Genomic DNA, 21,490 nt, shown 5'->3' on the forward strand with positions numbered 1-21,490 from the left:
TAATTAATATAATTCTGAACATATTTTGTATTAGTAATGAATTGTTAATTAATTATTTGTAATTAGTTAATTACATTAATTAGAGTAAATTTTTAATATATTTAATTTTGTGTTATTTTTAAGTAATTAATTTGAAAAAAAATAATATTAATTATTAAAATAATTACAGCTAATGTTCTAATATATTTACTTTATTGTTATTGTTAATTAATAATTAATTGGTAATTAAATAATATTGATACATTTTGGGTAAAGGAGCATTTTTAGGGTTCAGGGTCAGTTCTCAGTTCTAGGGTAAAGGGGTATTTTTGGGGTTCAGGGTCAGTTTTCAGTTTTAGGGTAAAGGGGTATTTTTGGGGTTCAGGGTCAGTTTTCAGTTTTTGGGTGAAGGGGTATTTTTAGGGTTCAGGGTCAGTTTTCAGTTCTTGGGTAAAGGGGTATTTTTAGGGTTCAGGGTCAGTTTTCAGTTTTTGGGTAAAGGGGCATTTTTAGGGTTCAGGGTCAGTTTTGGGTTTTTGGGTAAAGGGTTATTTTTAGGGTTCAGGGTCAGTTTGGGGTTTTTGGGTAAAGGGGTATTTTTAGGGTTCAGGGTCAACTAATAAGATTGTAAAAAATTATTTTTATTATTTTCATTTATTATTTAATTATTATAATTTAATTTAAGTAGTTTTAAGTATATTTTAGTAATTTAAATTTAATATTAATTTAATTTAACACTGTTTTTAATAAAGTCGATATTTTTTACATCTATATTATTGTTAACGATATTTTGTACTCGATATTTTTGTACTTACCTGTTTGTAGATACAAACTCGATATTTTGACTGTCGATATTTTGTCCACGATATTCTGGCAAGTCGATATTGTGTCCGTCGATATTATTTCAGTGATCCATTTATAATGTGATTAATTGGTTTGTGACTAGATTTTCAGCTTACTTCGTTTTTCCTTATTTGTGCAAGTGCATCTAAAATATTTATTTTCTAATTTAGTTCAGTCTTAGAGTGAATTAATTGTTCCTTTAACTTAATGTACACCTCCTACAAACTAAATTATCCTTTTATGAGCTCCATTTAGTCTTATTGGGTTTTTGATTGTTGTACCATTTCTGTCAATCCAGATATTGAAACATATATCTGGTCTGTAGACAAACTCCAAATACGTACCACCTCTTCTGGGTTGTTTTATGTCCAGCGTTTAAGAATTTCTCAAAAGCCAATATTTTGAAAAAATATTTTCATAACACTGTAGTGTCATTACACCTGTCCTAAAACGACGGTACCTTTGCCTCAGCGGTGTCTCTGTCCTTTGTCTCTGTCCTTTACCACAATGTGCTTCTCTTGATATGAACAAAAAGTCCCCAATGGGGTAGTAATGAATACATCAGAAGATGTGTTCAGAGCCTATTCATTTATGATTATGTTTGTCTTGGCAATATACTTGTCACATGGGCTTAAGGCTTTGGAAACTGGAAGGTTTCCCAATTTAAAATGCAAAAAGCTTAGCATCACATCAGCAAAATACAACATAGGCAATGGAGAGTTAAAGAGAGCAAGATGTAAGAAGTTCCCCATCATAATATCAAAGACATGCATGTCAAAAAGATCCAAGTACTTCTTAATGCCAAGAGAAATGTATCATAGACAAAACCATAGATAAAAGCGCAAGTGCAGCTGGGGGACTAAAATTAGTTAACATACAGGATCACTTAAGCCCAGTTCTCGCATTAACACCTGACCAAAATCTGACACTATGTGGTTACACTGACAAACTCACCTAGGGGGTTATTTAGAGTTTAGAGGTGAGAGTACTCCACCACAAATATAGCAGAGTACCCTGTCCCCCAAACTTACAATCCATCTGCTCTATTTATAATAGGCTGGACTCTCATGTTGCAGTGTCCTCACTGGCTCTGCTGGCAGAGCCCTCACACTGATGGATGGACGAGCTTGGGGCTCTTGGTGTAAGTGCATCAGACCATCCCTTTTATTTAGAGTGGTAGGTTGGATGTACCTTTTTACTTGGAAGAATAATTGACCCCTACACCCTAAGAGAAAACTCATAGGGTGTCTGGGACATTATGAGTTTATTTTACCCCAAAAAAACATTGATTTGGGGGTTTCGTTTTCTTAGTGGCCGCATGAAGCGTGTTGGCAGCTTGCAAATTTTTAGTGCATTCAAAGGGGCCGTTGTGATGACCGCTTCTTTGAAGGCACAGAGGGGCATATGTACAAGCCCCTTATCGCCACGGGAACGTCACTTTTTGTGATGCTCTTGTGGCGATAGGGGCCTTGCCTTACGTACAAGGCAGCGTTAAGTCACTTAACGTGGCTTAACGCTAACTTGTAAATAAGGCACCCTTTCACGCTATGTCTAGCGTGAAAGGGGCGTGAAGTGGGCGTTCCACCGCAACAATCATCGTATTTGACGCTGCCTCTTATGTACAAGGGTGGCATACATAGGAGGCAGTGCCAACATTTACACCAGGATAATCCTGGTCTTAAGTTAGCAAAATGAAAGGAAATGCATTATTTTTCCAAATTGTTGCTTTTTCAATGTGTGCTGCCTTGTGCAGCACTCATGGAAAAAGCAAAATGACATGGTTTGTTTATGTACAGAAAGGTGTACCTTCCTGTACATAAACAAACCTTTCTAAAAAATACCATTTTGTAACTTTCATGTGTGCTTCAGGAAGCAGCACACATGAAAGTTACAAAATGTAATTTTAGGATTGTTTATGTGCAGAAGGGACATCTTCCTACACATAACCAATCCTCCCCTGAACGCAGACACCCTTGCACTCTGGTTCCGGGTGCCTGCGTTGGAGCTAAGTTAGTAAACTTAGCGCCATCGCAGGGGGAAAAGCAAGGCTGCACCACATTCTTGTAAATATGGTGCAGCCTTGTGTTTCCAAAGTGGCGGAGCGCGTCGTTAAGCCCGGGAGGGTAACGACACGCTCTGACACTTTATTGTACATAACTCCCAGAGATCTTTGCCAGGCAGACGGAGATCTCAAATTTCTTGTACTTACCCATCTGCAATGAGATAATGTCATCCTAGTGGCCGTCCTTCATTTTCTGTTGCACATCTAAAGGCCATTCACGCTGCTGCTTAATTGTTCATTGGAGCTAAAAAAAAATCTGACCACATTGTGCCTATGCTAAAACACCCCAGGCTTCATTTATGAGAAATGACGCATCGCTGCGTGAAAGCAGCGATGCGTCACAGCGATGTCGCAAGGAGTTACAGATACGTCAGTATTTCTGATGTATCTGTATGGTGCAAAAGTGACGCATTGCTGGGGTGTGTCACAAAAGTGACGCAACTCCAGCAATGCGTCCTTTCACATGGGGCAAGCCCCATGTGGAAGGGCTTGCATCATTCTTACGCCTGCTGTGAGGCAGGCGCAAGATTTTGACACAACGGCGTCCTAGAAGTGACGCCTTGAAATCTCATGGATTTCACTGCGTCACTTCTACGACACTTCCTTGCATCAATACGCCCCCCTTGCATACATTATACCTGGCGCAGGTATAATGTGGCGCAGGGGTTTACAAAGTGAGGCATCTACCTAGATGCGTCACTTTGTAAATATGGCACAACAAGGCGCATTTTTTACGCCACTGGTACGTCACAAAAAGTGACGCACCGGCAGCGTAAAAGTGAAACACAGCCTCATAAATGAGGCCGGGCCTCATTTATGCGCTGCCGGTGCGTCACATACATTATACCTGCGCCAGGTATAATGTATGCAAGGGGGCGTATTGACGCAAGGAAGGGTCGTAGAAGAGACGCAGTGAAATCTATGAGATTTCACTGCGTCACTTTTCAGTCGCCATTGCGTCGAAATCTTGCGCCTGCCTGACAGCAGGCGTAAGACTGACACAGGCCCTTTCACATGGGGCTTGCTCCATGTGAAAGGACGCATTGCTGGAGTTGCTTCACTTTCGTGACACACTCCAGCAATGCGTCACTTTTGCGCCATACAGATACGTCAGAAATACTGACATATCTGTAACTCCTTGCGACATGATGCGTCATACATTAAATATGACGCATCAGGAATGTCACAAGGAGTGCGCACTGAGAAGTGACGCATCGCTGCTTTCACGCAGCGATGCATCATTTCTCATAAATGAGGCCCCTCGACTGGCTCTCTCTTGACTTAGGTTAGAGCCCACCGTTGAATGCGAAACACAAAAAGTGATACACATTGCACTGATATACTACCTAACAAAAAACTCACATCTACAGATGGTCATGGAAACATCAGAAAAAAAAGGCTGCGGTATTTTCAAAATCCCTAAAGCCAGAAATGATAAAACATCGATACATGCCTTCACATGCCAAACTCTTAGACTGTGGAATTCTTTACCAGACTGCATTAGACTAAATGTATATCTACTCACATTACCAAAATAACTGATAACACACCTCTTCGGAGTGTGAATCTCTCCAATTGAGTGTTTTCACTTGCATGTTTCCCTCTAACCGTTTGCATGTTTCTACAGTTTCTTGTTACTCTCATTATCTTTGCCCCATAACTATGTTCATGCTTTAGGAAAAGCTTCAACTAAAATGCTTAAATAAATAAATCTCGAATTGATTAGGACAATATTCAAAGGAGGGTAAGCCCTAACAAAGCACTGCATTTCTGTTGGATGCAAAAAAAAGGAACGTGTTGCTTTTACTGTTCAACAATTTCTGTCAGGTTTCATTTAGTTTAAAAATGTATTTCATTGAATGGTGTAAATTGATTTGCATTCCTCATAGCAGTTTTACAATTAGGATGAAGGAGGACTGCAGAACAGTGTTCAAATAACATTTTAAATAACATACAGAAACCTGTACGTCTTGGTTCAGGTCCTGAAAACTACCATATGGACAGATTTTTAATGTTCCTGAATATAATAATTATTTTGATAATGCGGGTATATTTTAGTGGCTAATGCACCCTGTGTTTCTTGAGCTATCTAGGTTTCAAACACCGTTCATTGATATAACTAGAGATATACAATGTCGTTCTCATCCTCGATGATTATACAGAGGTTAATTCATACTTAGAAACAGCACCATGAAAGTGATGCCTCAGTTCTGGATGCTCATACAACCATTCAACAAACTTTTTCACAAGAAAGGGAGGGTTTCTATGATTCTTGCAGTCAATTCACCAATTAATAAATATACTACCAATATAGACCAGCAGAATACATCACAGTAATTGATAATTGTAAAGTGTGAGTACTCTGTCCCTTACTCCTCTCCCCACTGTTACACAATTATGCACTGCAACCTACGAGAAGATAGGAGTCCGCTCTAGTCATTCATGCACAACACTGAAAAAATGTCCACTTAGGCCATGTTCAAGTTCAACTCCCAATCAGCCAAAGACTCCACAGTGCTCCTGCATAGTACCCCCCCCCCCCCGCCCCCGTGCTGTATGGCATATCTTCGGGGCTATGAGGTGACATATACATTCAAGTGTGATGCTATTCAATAATAAAAGACCTAGCATTTGGATTCTGGATTTCAATAATTTGAAGATAGGTAGTGCCACCCCCTTTGGTGAGTGGTTCATGTAGGCTCAGTATTTATGTTGATGTCTAAGGGAGCATTTAGTAGCATCATAACTTTTCAGAAAACCAAACATAAAGGGCCCAATTGACAAACATTTTGCAGACACATGGTATTCAAATTTTGTATGCTAGCTCAAATGACAGCTAATCCTTTACACAATCAGGATCTGCATATATTAATGTTCACAGATGGAATGTAAGACTGAATAAAACCTGCCAATATGACAGAATCACCACAGTTGTGGGTTTAGAAGTACAGATCTCAATTTGGGTAATCCGCAAGGGAGTGGCCAATGGGAATATTTCCAATAGGTTGCACAATCAGTTTATGTCCCCACACACAAGGCAGGTCACATCCTCGACTGGGTATTTTCTAATGATTCGAGACTCTCTAGCGGCTCTCCTCTGCCGTTGGTCTGGACTGATCATTTTGCAGTACCATTATACCTTGCTCTTTCTGCCTCATGCCCCAATAATCAGGATACAACTTCCCTCGCTCTTAGAAGAAACCTCAGAAACATCACGGATGAGGCTCTTGCCTCTCTAGTTCTATCTCCCGAGGTCCTCTCCCCCAAAGTTGTGGATGAGGCAGCTCAAGATCTGATGGATTCTATCACTAACGCAGTGGAAAAGCTTGCTCCTGCATCCCTGCGTTATGTAGCCCGACGCAAGCCGACAGCACCGTGGTTCTCTGACCAGTTGAGATCCCTAAGACAGGGCTGCAGAAGCAGTGAGAGAAGATGGAGGAAATCCTGGGACCCTAAGGACCGGGAGGCCCATAAGTCTGCTCTGCGGGAGTATAAACAGAAAGTGATATTGGAAAAGCAGGAATACTTTTCCAACCTTACTAGCTCTCCCACTTCCTCTAGGGAGCTTTTTAAAATCGCTGACTCGCTATGCTCCCTTCAACTCCCAGATCCCGTAGTCAGCTCTCAGGATCTATGCAATGACATCTCAGACTTTTTTCACAATAAAATTCTTGACATCCATACCTCATTAGAAGTACGTCATTCTCTGGACGAGAATATCCCTCCTGTTATAAGTACTTTGGATTCTTTGGATGCAGCTCCTTCCAGTTCATTCATGGAATTTACATCTCTGTCTCTTGAAGGACTGAACCTTCTACTTGACAGAACGAAATCCTCCTCCCCTATGGACCCTCTACCTCTTAAAAAACTGAAAGAGTGTAGAAGCAGCCTTCTTCCCTCCATGTTGGAGGTGATGAATAAGGCGATTGCCCAGGGTTCCTTTCCATTGGTATAGAAGAAGGCTATTGTGAGGCCTCTCCTCAAAAAATCATCACTTGACCCCGGCCTCCTTAAAAATTTTAGGCCTATTTCCCTACTCCCTGCACCTGCAAAAATACTAGAAGCACATCTCAACCTCCATCTGTCTTCCTTTCTGGATGCCTCCGAGTACCTTGACTACACCCAACACGGATTTAGAAAACATCACAGCACAGAATCTGCTCTCACTCTTGTGGTCGATAACATCCGACGCAAAGTGGACGCTGGTCAAACTACAGTTCTAGTGTTTCTGGACCTCACGGCCGCGTTCGATACCCTGTCTCCCGCCATCCTAACATCTCGGCTTAGGGAGGCAGGTGTTACTGGATCGGCCCTGAGTCTCCTCAACTCTTTTCCCCTTGATAGGGAACAGAGAGTGATGCTCGGAAACCACCTCTCCCCTGCCAAGTCTCTGCAATGTGGGGTGCAACAGGGGTCGGCATTAAGCCCGACCCTGTTTAACATCTACGTGGCCCCCCTTGCTAGGCTGGTAAGATCGCAGGGGATGGAGGTGGTATCATATGCCGATGACACCCAGATCATGGTGTCACTCACTCATTCCTCTGTCACTACATCTGCCTTCAGCTTCAGGTCATGCATGCAGCATGTGGCAGACTGGATGATCATCAACTCCCTGAAGCTGAATGGCGACAAGACAGAGGTACTGGTCTTTGGGAAGGACCAAGATGTCTGGTCGAGTGAGTGGTGGCCTTCCTCTCTTGGCATCTGCCCCACCCCCTCTCAATCTGCCAGAAATCTCGGCGTGGTCTTTGATACCTCACTCTCGATGTCTCTATAAGTGAATCGGACCGTGGCCACTTGTTGGGGTGTGATCAGGATACTCAATAGAATCCGTAGTTATCTCTCCCTTCAGGCACGCAAGCAGATTGCAGTCGCCCTTGTTGGCTCCAGGTTAGATTACTGTAATTCCTTATACATGCAGTCCAACAAGGGCCTCATACATCGACTGCAAATCGTGCAGAATGCTGCAGCGCGTTTTGTCTTAGCCCTTCCTAAGACATCATCTGCCACCACCGCGAGGAGGGATCTCCACTGGCTTCCCGTCCAGCACAGAATTTACTTTAAAATGTTGTGCTTGACGTATAGAGCACTCGAGGATGGCTCTAAGGGTGCTATTAGCTCTCTACTTACCCGCTATCATCCAACAAGGTGCCTCTGTTCTGCGGGATTATTCCAACTTGTTGTTCCTCGATTCAGGCTGATCAGATGGGGAGCTGGGGCTTTTTCCGTCGTTGCCCCTCAGCTCTGGAACGCCGTTCCAATTGAGATTAAAACCCTACCCTCAATGGACCTGTTCAAAAAGGCCTTAAAAACGTGGTGCTTCTCAAGAGCCTATTAATGATGGACTGCTACGCCATGGATATGAGCTGGTATTTTGAAGTAGGCGCCTTGACGCCCATTGGGCTAAGTTCGCGCAGGATAAGACGCCTTTCATTCATGTACTTACCTTCAGTGCTAAAAATGCTAGACTAAGGGCCTGATTATGAGTTTTGCAGTATGGGAGCGGGCCACCATGCCACCACCCTGCCCCTACACTGCCAAACCTGACATCTGAACACCAGATTTTGAATTAATTTGTGGTCTGGCGGACGGGCTGCATGGTGATTCTGTTGTGGTGACCATAAAAGGCTCATATGTGAACCTCAGAACTGCACTGTCACAAGACTGCCAATGCACGTTCCTGCACGGCATGGACTGAGCAGTCACCAAGTGACTCAGCCCTAGGACCTGCAGCATTGAGTGCACATCTCCCGGATGGCTATCTGGAGCATCTGTGTTTTCCCCACGTTCCACTACACGCAAGTGATTGCTTGCACATGAAGTGAGGCTATTGTTACGAAGCCTTTTGAAGCGTGTTTTCCGGGAAGTACCTTCCACTACTCTTAAGTGATTGCTTGCACAGGAAAGTTTGTCTATCGTTGTTTTTGCATTTGTCACCCCGAGTGGGATGGGTATGCTCAGACGTGAGTCCCATGCCCTCCACACCACTGGAGTCAAGCTATCCTGGCTGAAGACGGCTGATAGCCAGAAACCGGTCCTAGGATGCTTGATTCCGGTCCAGGAAAGACATGGCTTGGCAGTTCGGGCTGGACTGTTCCCATGAGGCACAGGGTCAAGACTGATTTGCATATGGCCATGTCTGAACTGGGGTGGTGTGGAGTGCAAAAAAACGATGGATATAGGCCCAGATCTCTCTACTGGGGTGAAATCATGACATTGTTCTGCATTCTGTCCATCAATTGTTGTTTTTGCATCGTTATGAAGCCCCCTCAAGCGGGCTGTCTTGGAAGAAAGGACTTTCCCTTTTAGGTTCTTTTGGAGACATTTAGCGCACAGCATTATTAGGAGGGTTCAAGGCCTCACACATCATTGCGGTTTTCCTTTTGCCCATGTCCTAATGAGGCCCAACTCAGAAACATCCTCTTGAACTGGAGAAGTTTGACTGATTTAAAATTACATGCAAGACTCCTGGATACACACTTTTTGAACTGTGTGGAGGTTGGAAGTATCCCTCCTCTGTGTTTACTGGACTTTCTCCCAAACGGATTGCGCACGTGTTGTTTTTTTGCAACCGTCATTAGATTGTATGGGTAGGTAAGAATTAGGAATTACTGATGATTGTAGTGCTATTGTTATATGTTTTGATTATTTTTCTTATGCATTTTCACAGAAAATATAAAGTGTTGTTGTGAAAGTCAACCTGGGGTAGTTTTGTGAGTGCTTTAAGTGATCAAACTAACAAGTCCGGGGACTAGGTTTCCACATGTAGGGACTAAGAACCCAGGCTACAAAAACAGCCGCCACCTGCTTCGGCCTTCTAAGGTCAACGCGTAAAATACTGCCCCTCCTACCGGATAAATCCCAAAAAATCCTAATTCAAGCCCTCATATTATCAAGGCTGGATTATGGAAACGCCCATTATGTAGGAGCCCCCCGCTTGGTCATTCAGTTCATCAGTTCATAGGTCTTTATTTCGAATATTTCATCATAAAAGACACAAACATAGAAGTAAAAACATCATAAAACACACATCAAGTTTAAAAAGCATTGGATTAAGACTATATATGCACTTAAAAACAATTTATACCAAAAAAAGGTGCTACAGTATAAGATATTGCATCATATAGTGGTATGTGAAATGTGGTACCATAAAAAGATAAGAACATTTCAGGACTGTACTGGAGCAACCCATGGCTTAGTGTTTAGCCCTAATGATCCACATCTATCCTAAGAATTTTGCTACCGCAATTACCAGTAGTTCCTTTGTGTCAGTTTTAAGGATCCTCAATGCCTCTTGCCCTACCCGTGTACCAATATTTCGGCAAATAGGTTTGATCCATTTTTTTCCGAGGGGCTGTGTAGGTGGGACATACAAAAAATATGTGGGTTAATGATTCCTTTTGGTCGGTACACCAATGGCAAAATTCATCCTCCTGACCATTGCAGTTTTTGGTAAACGTTTTTATTGGAAGGGAGACGACCCTAAACTGGTGGTATAACTTCCTATCACTAGACCTAGTGATAATGTTCCAATAGTCTTCTATTGATGGATCAAGTTTATGCTCAAGAAACATTCCAGACAAGGAAGAGGCATTGGACTGTGCAATATATTTTTGACGGACTGATAGCCAATATAGATCTTTAAAGGCTTTTTTGGGGGGGGAAAGGTTGTTAGCAGATCTATCCACAAATTGCACAATGCCATATTCTCTAGGAGCATTCTTACTTTTTTAAACCTTAAGATGTTATCCGAACCCACAACAGATCTAACGTCCAAGATTGCTTTTGCAAAGAGTGCCAGTTCGGGGGTAGTCCAGATCCTCCTCCATATAGCCACAGGCTTATAGCTTGCCACATCCTCTATTGAGTGACATCCTAAGTCCATTAAAAGTGGCTTCAGTGGGCTAGAGCGAGGAAGACCTGTTAAATTTCATTAGAATTTATTCTGAACCTTAACTATCGGGGAAAGGTCCGCAAAAACCCCAGAGGTCCGCGCCGTACATAATTGCTGAACTTATCCTGGAATAGTAGATCTTTAAAGCGGGACCTATCCTTTTTGTCAGCGAGGATCTCTGTTCTTTGACTAAGCACCCTGATAACTGGGCAAACTTAACGGATAGAGTGTCAATCTGGGGCTTCCAGCTTAATTTACTCTCTAAAACAAGCCCCAGGTAGGTCATGACTTTGGTCTGCTCTAGCTGGATATTATTCATTGTGACATGGCCAACCACTGATCTGGTTTTTGAAAGAATCATAAATTTGGTTTTTGCTGCATTAACCTGTAAGTCATTATCATGGCAAAATTCCTCAAATTTATTCCAGGCTGCTTGCAGCCCCTTCTGGGTCTTTGATAGTATTAGGGTGTCGTCCGCGAACATAAGTAGCGGAATCTTAATGCCACCTAAAGAGGGGGCATCTGTTGGAAAAGCTGTAAAGTACTGCACAACCCTGTTAATGAACAACAAAAACAAGGTTGGTGCTAGTACATACCCTTGTCTTACACCCCGGGACACTGCAAATCTATTGGTGTCCTGCCCTTGCTTTCCCCAGCGAACTTGTGCGAAGTTCGCTACATGTAGCTTGATCACTATATCTAGGAGCTCCTGGGGCATCCCCATATTACTGAGAGCCCTCCACAACTTAGCCCTGGGTACTGAGTCAAATACTGATTTGAGGTCAACGAAAGCGGCATAGATAGTGCCACCTCCCAAACTTACTACTCTCCAATAAATCAATAAAAACCTAAAGACCTGCTCGATGGTACTTGTGCATGATCTAAACCCTGCCTGTAAAGGAGACAGTACGTCTTCAAGCTCAATCCAGCTCTGAATTCTTGCCAAAACCATCCTGGCAGCAATTTTCTGGATGAAGTCAATCAAGCTGATTGGTCGATAGTTCCCCAGTATGGAGCGGTCCCCCTTCTTGTATATTGGCAAGATCTCAGCTCCTCGCCATGAATCCGGGATATATGCCCCATTTGCAATAGCATTTCCAAGAACTACACTATAGGGCACCCAGTTAGTTGGGTCATATTTAAAGAGATCTGCTGGGATAAAGTCCAATCCCGGGGCTTTTCCACAAGGAACCTTTTTTAGAGCATCCTCGACTTCTTTACTGTCAAACGTTAAAACTTGAGGGGTGGGCAGGGGTCGTAAATCATATGAAGAACAATCAATTTCCAAATCCAACCCTGAAAACTGGGTCTCAAAATACTCAACCAAGTCCTCAGTAGAGACATGGTTGGCAGGAACTTGGGAATGGGGTGTATTTCCTCATTTAACTATATGCCAGAACTTTGTCAGATTTTTCATCTTGCTAGAAGCTCTTGCCAATGTTGCTCATCCCAATCTTTTTTAGCACGATTTAAGACTTGACGATAGTTAAGCCTGGCCTTCCTAATATCTGGCATGTTTTTTGACCTTATAGCTAGAGCCAATAGGCTATAAGATGCACAGCATAATTTATTATACCATGATTTTGCTAGAGGGTTGGCATGTGGGTTTTAGGGGTTTACTCATTTTGAAAAAGTGGGATTTTAATCCCTTAAAAAATTCTTCATGTAGTGAAATTTGTTTCCCATTTATATCTTCCTGAGTTGGGAGTGAGCGCAAAATGCCCAGAGACCGTGTTACCTCCAGCCTTATCTTTTCCAGAGCCCCATGGTCATCAATGATCCTAGCCCAGCGAACCCTGCGTAGGTCATTAGTGAGCAGGGCATCAGCAGTGACTATCTCAGTTTGGTTGTTGCAATTGGGACCTCCAGTGAGTTGAAGACTCAGTAGGAGTGGATTATGATCGCTCTCTGGGTGATCCAGAATCATCATATCCACTAGTATTGACCAATACTCAATCTTGATAAGGATATAATCTATTCGACTTTTATGTATACCATTATCAAAGGTTGCCCTACCGTTTTTGTCTGAGATGGAACGCCCATTTGCTGCCCTAAAACCACGCTCCAAGCAAAAACCCATCCACTGCAGGGCCGATTCTGTCCACTTCTTAATTGGCTTTAGAACAAGGGGAGGAATATTCCACTGAACATCCTCCTCTACCAAGAGATTTTCCCCTTCGTGGTTTAGCGGCTCGAACGAACAGTTAAAATCCCCGGCGATTATCGTGTAGCAATCAAACCTAACAGAATCAAAAAGAGTATCCAGATCTAAAAAGGTTCTAGAACCACGCCCACCTGGCTGTCCTCTGTTATACACATTTACAATGAGGATATCTTGTTGATCTGGCCGATGCAGATTTATAACAAGAATATCTGGACTGTTTACAACAATTTCTACTGGTCTAAAGTTGATTGATTGCCTAACCCAAATAGCTAAGCCCCCAGATGGTCTACCTTTTTTTCCTCCCACTGCCGCTTTGTGAAAATGTAGGTACCCTGGGTGGTGGATAGGGTCCACAGCCCACGTCTCCTGGAAGATCCAGATATCATGTCCCTCCACCAGGTCTGACCACTCAACTACGGATGTTTTGCTCTTTAAACCTGCGATGTTCCAGGAGACCAATGTAAGCGTGTGTTTTTCACTTGCTTGACTAGACTGGGGGAAAACTTTGGCCTGTTGGAAATCCATATTAGACACCCCACTCGTACTAATGCACCCATACTCAAGGGATTCAAAATCCTTCCTCATGGGCTCACCAGTATCCATATTGGTGCCCTCCGCTGTTTTCACAGCATGGTTTTCCCTTGGATTGATATGGATCTGTTTTGGCAAATAGGTACCCTCCAATAAGACATTCCCAGGGGGTGCACCTATGCCATCAGGGACCGAGGGGGGAATCTTTATCAAAGGCCTCTAGGCCTATGCCGGGTTCCACTCTGCTTGTACTGCCTCTGTTGGTTACCTTTTCCTGATTTGTGTTATCATTTACCATGTGGCGATCTAAGGTGATGCCATTATAACTAGACCCCAGTCAATCCACCCCCTCCAATCCACAAAGTGTCTCAAAGTGATTAAACAGGGGGAGGCGAAACTCTTGCCTACAAGCAATATTTGGACGTCTAAATTGCATTTCTCGCCTGTTTGATGGAATAAATGACGGACCAAAAGATGAGCAGGGATAGAAATAACTCAGATCAAAAGTTTGAATGCCACTGTTGCCTCTATTCCCTGTCCCATAGCATATGAACCTTACCACCCTGGGGTCCCTGAATTTCACAATTATGCAGGCTCCCTCTAGATCCTTTGTTCTGCAACCCAACCAGCTCACCCTTCTTACATATAGAATCTCAGCGTTTGTGTGAGCTGGGAATGATCTGTTGCTATTAAGCCAAAAGATAACCCTATTTTTCAGCTCTATATGGGTTTCCAGTTTATCATTTTGGATCCCGGGAACCCCTGTCAATGTCACCATGTACGGTGAAGACTCTGGGGGTAGATCAATGCAAGGGTGCTTCGTTTTCCCATCCTCTTTATCTAATACATTTTTCCCCTATTAGTTATTACTCCGACCAGCTCAGAGGTTACCAACTCCTTTCTGGTGTCCCTACCAGTCACTTCTGCTCCCTCTCTACTATATTGAGTTGTCTTTCTTGTATCTGTGCTACTCTCGGTACAAGTTGGTTTTTGTCGTCCATTCGATCTCATTACTTTATCTTGTGGGGTATATAATATAACACATTTTGGATCAGGGGCCATTCTTGTTTGTGATGGATGACCAAAGCCCTGTATGCTCTCCACTGCTTTTTCCAGTAGATCAGAATTAGCCATTACAACTCTTTCTAGCTTCCCCAAGTTCTCATTTATTAATTTTATCCTTTCTAGTATGGGTAGCATCAGTGATTTCATTAACTGCTCTATTTGTTCCAGAAGGCCATCAGGAATTTGATTTACCAATGAGGGATGGTGTGGCTGCTGGGTTATCTGATTGCTATGGTCTATAATAGGTAGTTGAGGATGCGCGATGATGGGTAACAATTGGGTTGGTGTAGTAGTTTTAGTAACTTTATCACATCTTCCCTTTTGTGTGCCTCCCCCACGCTTTCTTTTACCAATTGTTGATTGGGCTTTAGTGCCTTTCCTAGATCTCGACTCAGTGGTTACACTGGGGGTGGTAGTAATATTCATTTCTACCCGCCTGTTTCCTACGGATGGTGTACTATCTTTAGTAGTATTTAATGAAGTACAAACAGCAGACCCTTCAGACCCAGCCGACTCTATGCTGGTTCCCAAACGAATATCACCATTACCTTGATGGATAGATAGCTGCTCTGGTGTTACAGCTACCCTAATAGTTCCCAATGATGATCGCTTAGAGAATAATGGTTCTAGTGATAATCTTTTTTTAGTTAGTGCTATTTCGTGTTCTAATACGACTGCAGCTCTAGTTATAAACTGGTCCAAAGTTCCGGTAACTGTCCCCCCAATAATACCTGACGCAACCTTCCTCCCTTTCCCTGAGTGAAGCTCCATTCCTTTTTATACTTCGAAAAATATTTTTTAGGGGAGCTTAAAGATTGATGGCGACAGTGCAGCTGTACAATAATTCATCCAGACCAACAGTAATGCATACTAAAGTTCATAGAGTTTATAAATGAAAAATCGAAATGTCTCACTTTGATGGTCTCACGTTAGGGGGGTGGCCCAGCCCAGCTTTATTCGGCCTCTGGCGGGCTTAGACGACCCCGCCCTTGTCCCGGGTTTCTCCCGGCCCACGCCCGCGCACGTTACGCACAGCGGTGGCCCTACCCAATTAACCCCTTTCTCTGCGGCAGCTATTTCGCCGCAGCGCTGAAGGGGCGGGGCGGCCGCACGGCGGCCGCATGCTGGTGACAGAACCGCTCCGTCACCAGCCGCGGTTGAGCTATGCTGGTGACGGAGCGGTTCCGTCAAGACCCGCCCCGCTCATTAGAACGCCAGCGCAGGCGCGAAATCAGCGCCGCGCAGGCGCAGCGGCTGGGCCATGACGGAACCGTTCCGTCATCAGCACAGCTCAACTGTAGCTGATGACAGAGCGGTTCCGTCATCAGCAGGGGAGGGGTTAAATACGAACAGGTAGGGGGCGGGAAGAGGCACACAGCTGCACAGAGTTACGGGGCTGCTGGTCCTCGCAGTCCCGTCACGTCAATCCTACCATAGCACCAGAGTCCAAGGGCAACTTCAGCGGTGAGATAATGTTCCAAAAAACACCAGGGTCAAACAGCAACTACTGCGAGTGGCTCCCACGAAGCAGGGGCCGCAAGTAGTTTTAAAGCAGCAGCAGCAGGCAGGCATGGGCGGGAAGAGGCACACATCTGTGCAGAGTTACGGGGCTGCTGGTCCTCGCAGTCCTGTCACGTCAATCCTCCCGTAGCACCAGAGTCCAAGGGCAACTTCAGCGGTGAGATAATATTCCAAAAAACACCAGGGTCAAACAGCTACTACTGCGAGCGGCACCCCAGATTCTAAAGTTGAAGGTGTCACCTACTAATATCAGAGGGAGGTCTGATTGTGCAGCACACTGACCAGAAGAGTGGGCGCTCTGCTCAGGAAACTGGACTTACAAGGCATCTTGACTTGGTAGCTTGGTGGAACAATCATGTCTTTTCTCATGGGAGGCAGTGAGGAGATAGAGCCAGATACAGTGTAACACTGCTTTTGTATGCTAGACTGCAGAACGGTGCCCTGGTTTCCGGCCACCTGCGTGCACGATCTTGCGCTGATGTCCTCAAACTTCACTTTCAGCTGCGGTCTGTCAATCTGGCACACGTCGCGTGCACAAAGTCGTCAATTAAAATTGCATAAAAGGGAACAGCGGGCACCTGGGGACGCAGCTTGGTCATTCACAAACTTCAGGTAGTCCAGAACGCAGCCGCAAGACTCCTTACTGGTACTAACCTCCGGTCCTCAGCTAAACCGGCTTTAAAATCACTTCATTGGCTCCCGATGAAAGAGAGAATACATTTCAAAGCCCTCTGCATTGCACACAAAAATCTACAGGGTACTGGCCCCCCATTTTTAATAACCTTATTAAACCGCACACCTCTACCAGAAAACCTTCGCTCCAATGACCTGTTACTAGCCGAGGTCCCCAGAATCAGGAGGTCGCGCACAGGAGGGCGTTGCTTCTCCTTCAACGCATCCAAGCTGTGGAATTCTATGCCTCTCCACATTCACTACGAAACCAATCACCTTTCTTTCCGTAGGCAGCTAAAAACATGGTTATTCTCACGATAATCCCTTCTGCTCCATACCGCCTGTCCAAAGCGCTGGGATACCTTCGTGTAGCCTTGCGCTATACAAGTACATACTCTATTCTATTCTCTTTTATTCTAATTAATTATTTTTCCTACAGGAAACTAGTTTGATCTTTTCCCACACATAATTTTTAAGTCTATTTTCATGTGCAGGACCGGGGGTGCATGCTCACAGGTCCTTGCACCACCATGTACAGGGCCCCCTTTGGTTCCCCCATCACCAGCCTTTTCATGGCTGGCTCACCATGAAATTGAAAAACACCGCCATGCATATTACTTCCCCTGGCGGTTGCGGTGGTCCCCAAGTGCTCCGACCACTCTACTCGTAATACGACAGTCAGACTGCTGTTGCAGCGGTCCCCGACCACCACCGGACCTCCACTGCGAGTTTGGTGGTCCGATGGACCATCAACTCGTAATCAGGCCCTAAATATATTAATGGGGCGTGAAAGTATGAAATTGGCACACTCCCCCAAATGTTCAACATGGGAAAATATTTTATATTAAATGTGGAAATAAAAGGCATATCACTCCCTACATCAAGCTCAGTCCATCATGGGAAATTAGTCACAGTGACATTGTGAGACATCATTAAAGGTAAGTTATTTAAATAGGTCAAGGGTCACTTTTATCCAATAAAGCATAGGGCCAGGGTAACTGCTTTAATTTATAAAGCTGGGCTCGGACCCCCCCCCCCCCCCAGTCCCAGAGATGAAGTAATAGCCCCGGATGAAGTTTTGCCGAGGTAGAGCCCACGATGTAGTCTCACTTAATGTAGTGAGATACAACCGGAAAAAAACATTAATTCGTATTCTAACATTCCAGACAAGCTGCTCTGTGGTAAACACAATAGTAGGAATATGCATTAAAAAACACAAATCTGGAAGTTTTCTGGACATAGTCCTGCTTACTTTTTGAATACCAGGCAGTGGGTAGATTTATACAAATCGGAGGTATTATCCTATGAGGCAAACATTCAAGCATTTTTCTGTGAAGTGGGCCCAAAGAGAAGCTGCAGCAGCAGCACTCAAGCTCACTGTGAATTTAAAACATGCACATTTCTCCAGAAATGTATAAAAGTCTTATAACATTTACAGTCATCTTTACCTTGCCAAATGTTGCTGCGCAGGCCGGTTCCAGCTTCTCTTTCCTACAGAAATCTAAATAATGAGCGTAGAGGATGCACCTTGGTAAACAGACTCCTTCACATACAATGTAATTCTCTTCAAGCCTGCAAACAGAAAAAAAGCAATTCTGGTGTCATTTAGGCATGGTAAAGGGGCGTGTGGCTGTCTCTACCCATTGTTCCCGCTTATTCAGTTTACAGGACTCCTCCCGTTTTACTGATGGAATCTACCAAACAAACTAGTTGCACAGTGTGTAATTGTAGTAATTGTATTATTGTAGCACTTACTACCTCTGATGAGACGTCTAATCGCTTTATGACGACCCTGCAGGCAATGTTAATTTTGTGCCGGTGGCTGACACAGTCCTCATCAGACTTTGATGGAGAGCAAGAGACAGAAGGGAAGAATGTGAAGAAGATGGAGGAAGACGGTTAAAAAGGGAGAAAACCTGGATGATAATTAACATCTAAGTCCGAGGTAAACATAAGGGACTGAGGTAGTGAAAGAGAAGAGGCGGGCTCAAAAGTAGACAGCTTTGAGATTTGGCAACACCGGCGTTCGGTAGCAGCGGTGGGCATCTAAAAAAGCTTTGCACTCCTGCACTTATTATGAGAAATCAAGGAAAGCCTGCTATCTCCCTGGCACAAAAATAGGAAAAGACACTCCCAGAAAATATACAGTGCAACACAATAATTGTTGTTTCATTTCATTATAAAAAATGTGTGCAAGTAAACTGCATCTGTAAATGACTGCCCACTTTTAACCCCTTGCATGCTCATAACGGCTCCTGGCCGTCATGCGTCACGGTGGACTTGTGCTGACGACGACTGGGGCGTCGGAATCCCACCCACTATGTAAATTTCCCGCACAGCGCGAAAATGTGCCGCGCATGCAAGGGGTTAATGGCAAGGCCACTAAATGGCAATTCATATTACCTCTCACTCTTTGGGCCGCTACAATTCTTCAAATGTCCTTTAAGATTGATAACATATTTCTACATTGCAGTTGTGAAGCTCTTCCTGCTTTAATTTTCAATTTATTAATGAAAAGGCTTAATTACACTCCTATGGGCTGATTTATGAGAGGCTTGCTTGTCTGACGCTCCAGCAGTGCAAGCCTCTCAACAATATCTATGAGCCCACGCAAAGCCAATTTGCACGGCCTTATAGATATGGAGTATGGCAAGAACGCGAAAGTCACTGCGTTGTCTTACTCTGCACCAGGAAGGCGTTCCATAAGCCTTGGGGTGGGATTCCCCAAGGAACACAAATGGATTTTGGTGCTGCCTTGGATTACTTAACCATGTAAACCTGGGGCAGCGCCAAAACCTTGCGTCTCCCCCAAGCAGGTGTAACGAGGAGAAATATTTATATTTCTACTAGTTTTTCCCTCTTTCCATGTGTGCTGCACCGGGCACACATAGAAAGAGGAAACTGCCACTCAGGATTGTTTTTGTGCAGGAAGGTGCCCCTTCCTGCACAAAAACAATCATGCATGCAACGTAGATATCTTTTCACCATGGTGCAAGCGTGTCTGCGTTGATGCTAGGCAGCTGTAAATTGTGCACCAGCACAAGGGGAAAGGACAGCAATGCACCATAGTGACAAATATGGTGCATTGGTGCCCCTTCACATTGGCGCAGGGTAGCGCGGCGAGAAGACTTGTGGCGCTGCCCTACACCAATCGCCCATAAATGAGTTCCTTATTCTGATGGATCCCCAGTGAATAAATGGCAGTAGGGACGTCACTGAGGCGACATTTCAAATGGCAGATGCCCTTGTTTGCTTTAGCGTCTCTCACCGACAGGGAGCATATGTTCTGAAAGGTCGGGCTGTTTACCGAAGTCACTCTTTGAATGGTTTAATGATAAACACGGGGCAACAACGCAAAATACACATTGCAAAACCAGCACCATGTAGCTCGAATTTGCAGACCTTCACGGGCTGTGGTAAGGTATGATCACAATAAAAATGCACCATCAAAATGAACTAAAGCTCGACAAATCGAATCCATCGAAACTTCATGAAAATATTTTCTAGAGCACATTTTCTCCATTTAGCAATATACAGAAAAAGTTTGCCAGCTTCATGAAGAGCTGGATTGCACAGTCATAAATGTGTCTTTTGTACCATAAAAAGGCTTTCTCGAGTGATTCTCAACCACACATAATACAGCCACAGCATGCCAAGCAATAGTGAAGGCCTACTACATACAGAAGAGATACACCACAGATAACAGTAATACAAGTATCCAGAAAGACATATCACATAAGTAAGTCTAGGTGACTTGTCTGCTAAATAGGAGTAATATCACATCATTTTGCGAATTTCCAGATATGCTTCTTACGCAAAATTCCTGAAATTACACTATTATGCCATGTGGCGTAAATGAATGCAGAAACACAGGAACAATTTCTGTTGTTTGCGGCAAATTTTTTTTTGCCCAATGTTTTTAGCACGAATTGCTTTCCCACTTCAAAAGAGGACTCGCTTTGTCCTAAAACATAAAACTAAATGAAGGTTTCGAATCGCACTGAATTTTTGTGGAATTTCACATACTTATATGCAAAATACACAAATGTTGCACCCCCCTCCAAAATATATGGTAAAAAAGAAGTAGAGAATAGGTGAGTCAGCGCATACTTAGCTAACCTTCATCACTGCACGTGCACAGCAGGTGTAAGACCCCTGGCGTAGAACGCGTACATCATGAGTTCTGGAAGATTTCTTCTCACAGGACAAGTACAACATTATAACAGTGGTAATGTTTCAGTCGCACAGAGAATATGTACTACTAGCTAGCAGCAGACCAGGTGTTCGCATGCAGAGCAGCACAAACATGACAGCCGCGACAAAAATCCGGGCCAACAGACACACACATACCATGGGCATCAGCAGTGCAAATCAGCCTCACAAACAGAAAAGGCATAACATGGGCAGTGTAAGTTTCACTGACACTGAAAAGTACAGGCAACAGCCGTCCATGATAAAAGCTACTCTCAAGGACAGCAAAGTCATTCGACAGAGAGAACAGAGATTACACCCGTTTCTAAAAATGTAAGATCTCGGCACTCAAATCACATGGCTGCAATTTGTTCACAATGTATTTGTGCGAACTTTAAATACTTCTGGGACCTCATTTATGAAAAGTGACGCATCGCTGCGTGAAAACAGCGATGCGTCACTTTTCACTGCGCACTCCTTGCGACATTCCTGATGCGTCATATTTAATGTATGACGCATCATGTCGCAAGGAGTTACAGATACGTCAGTATTTCTGACGTATCTGTAA

The 21,490-nt window shown here is 43.9% G+C and overlaps 1 protein-coding gene across 1 annotated transcript in view; it reads right to left on the reverse strand.

Moving 5' to 3' along the window:
- Nucleotides 1-21,490, reverse strand: part of RFX6 (regulatory factor X6) — a 465,451-nt gene that overhangs the window by 389,484 nt on the left and 54,477 nt on the right. Inside the window, exon 3 of the mRNA XM_086925262.1 lies at nt 18,180-18,303. Coding sequence (XP_086781388.1) covers nt 18,180-18,303 — 124 coding nt within the window. The remainder of the gene's footprint in view (nt 1-18,179; nt 18,304-21,490) is intronic.

The sequence above is a fragment of the Lissotriton vulgaris genome, chromosome 6, assembly GCF_964263255.1.
Source record: "Lissotriton vulgaris chromosome 6, aLisVul1.2, whole genome shotgun sequence".
NCBI lineage: Eukaryota > Metazoa > Chordata > Amphibia > Caudata > Salamandridae > Lissotriton > Lissotriton vulgaris.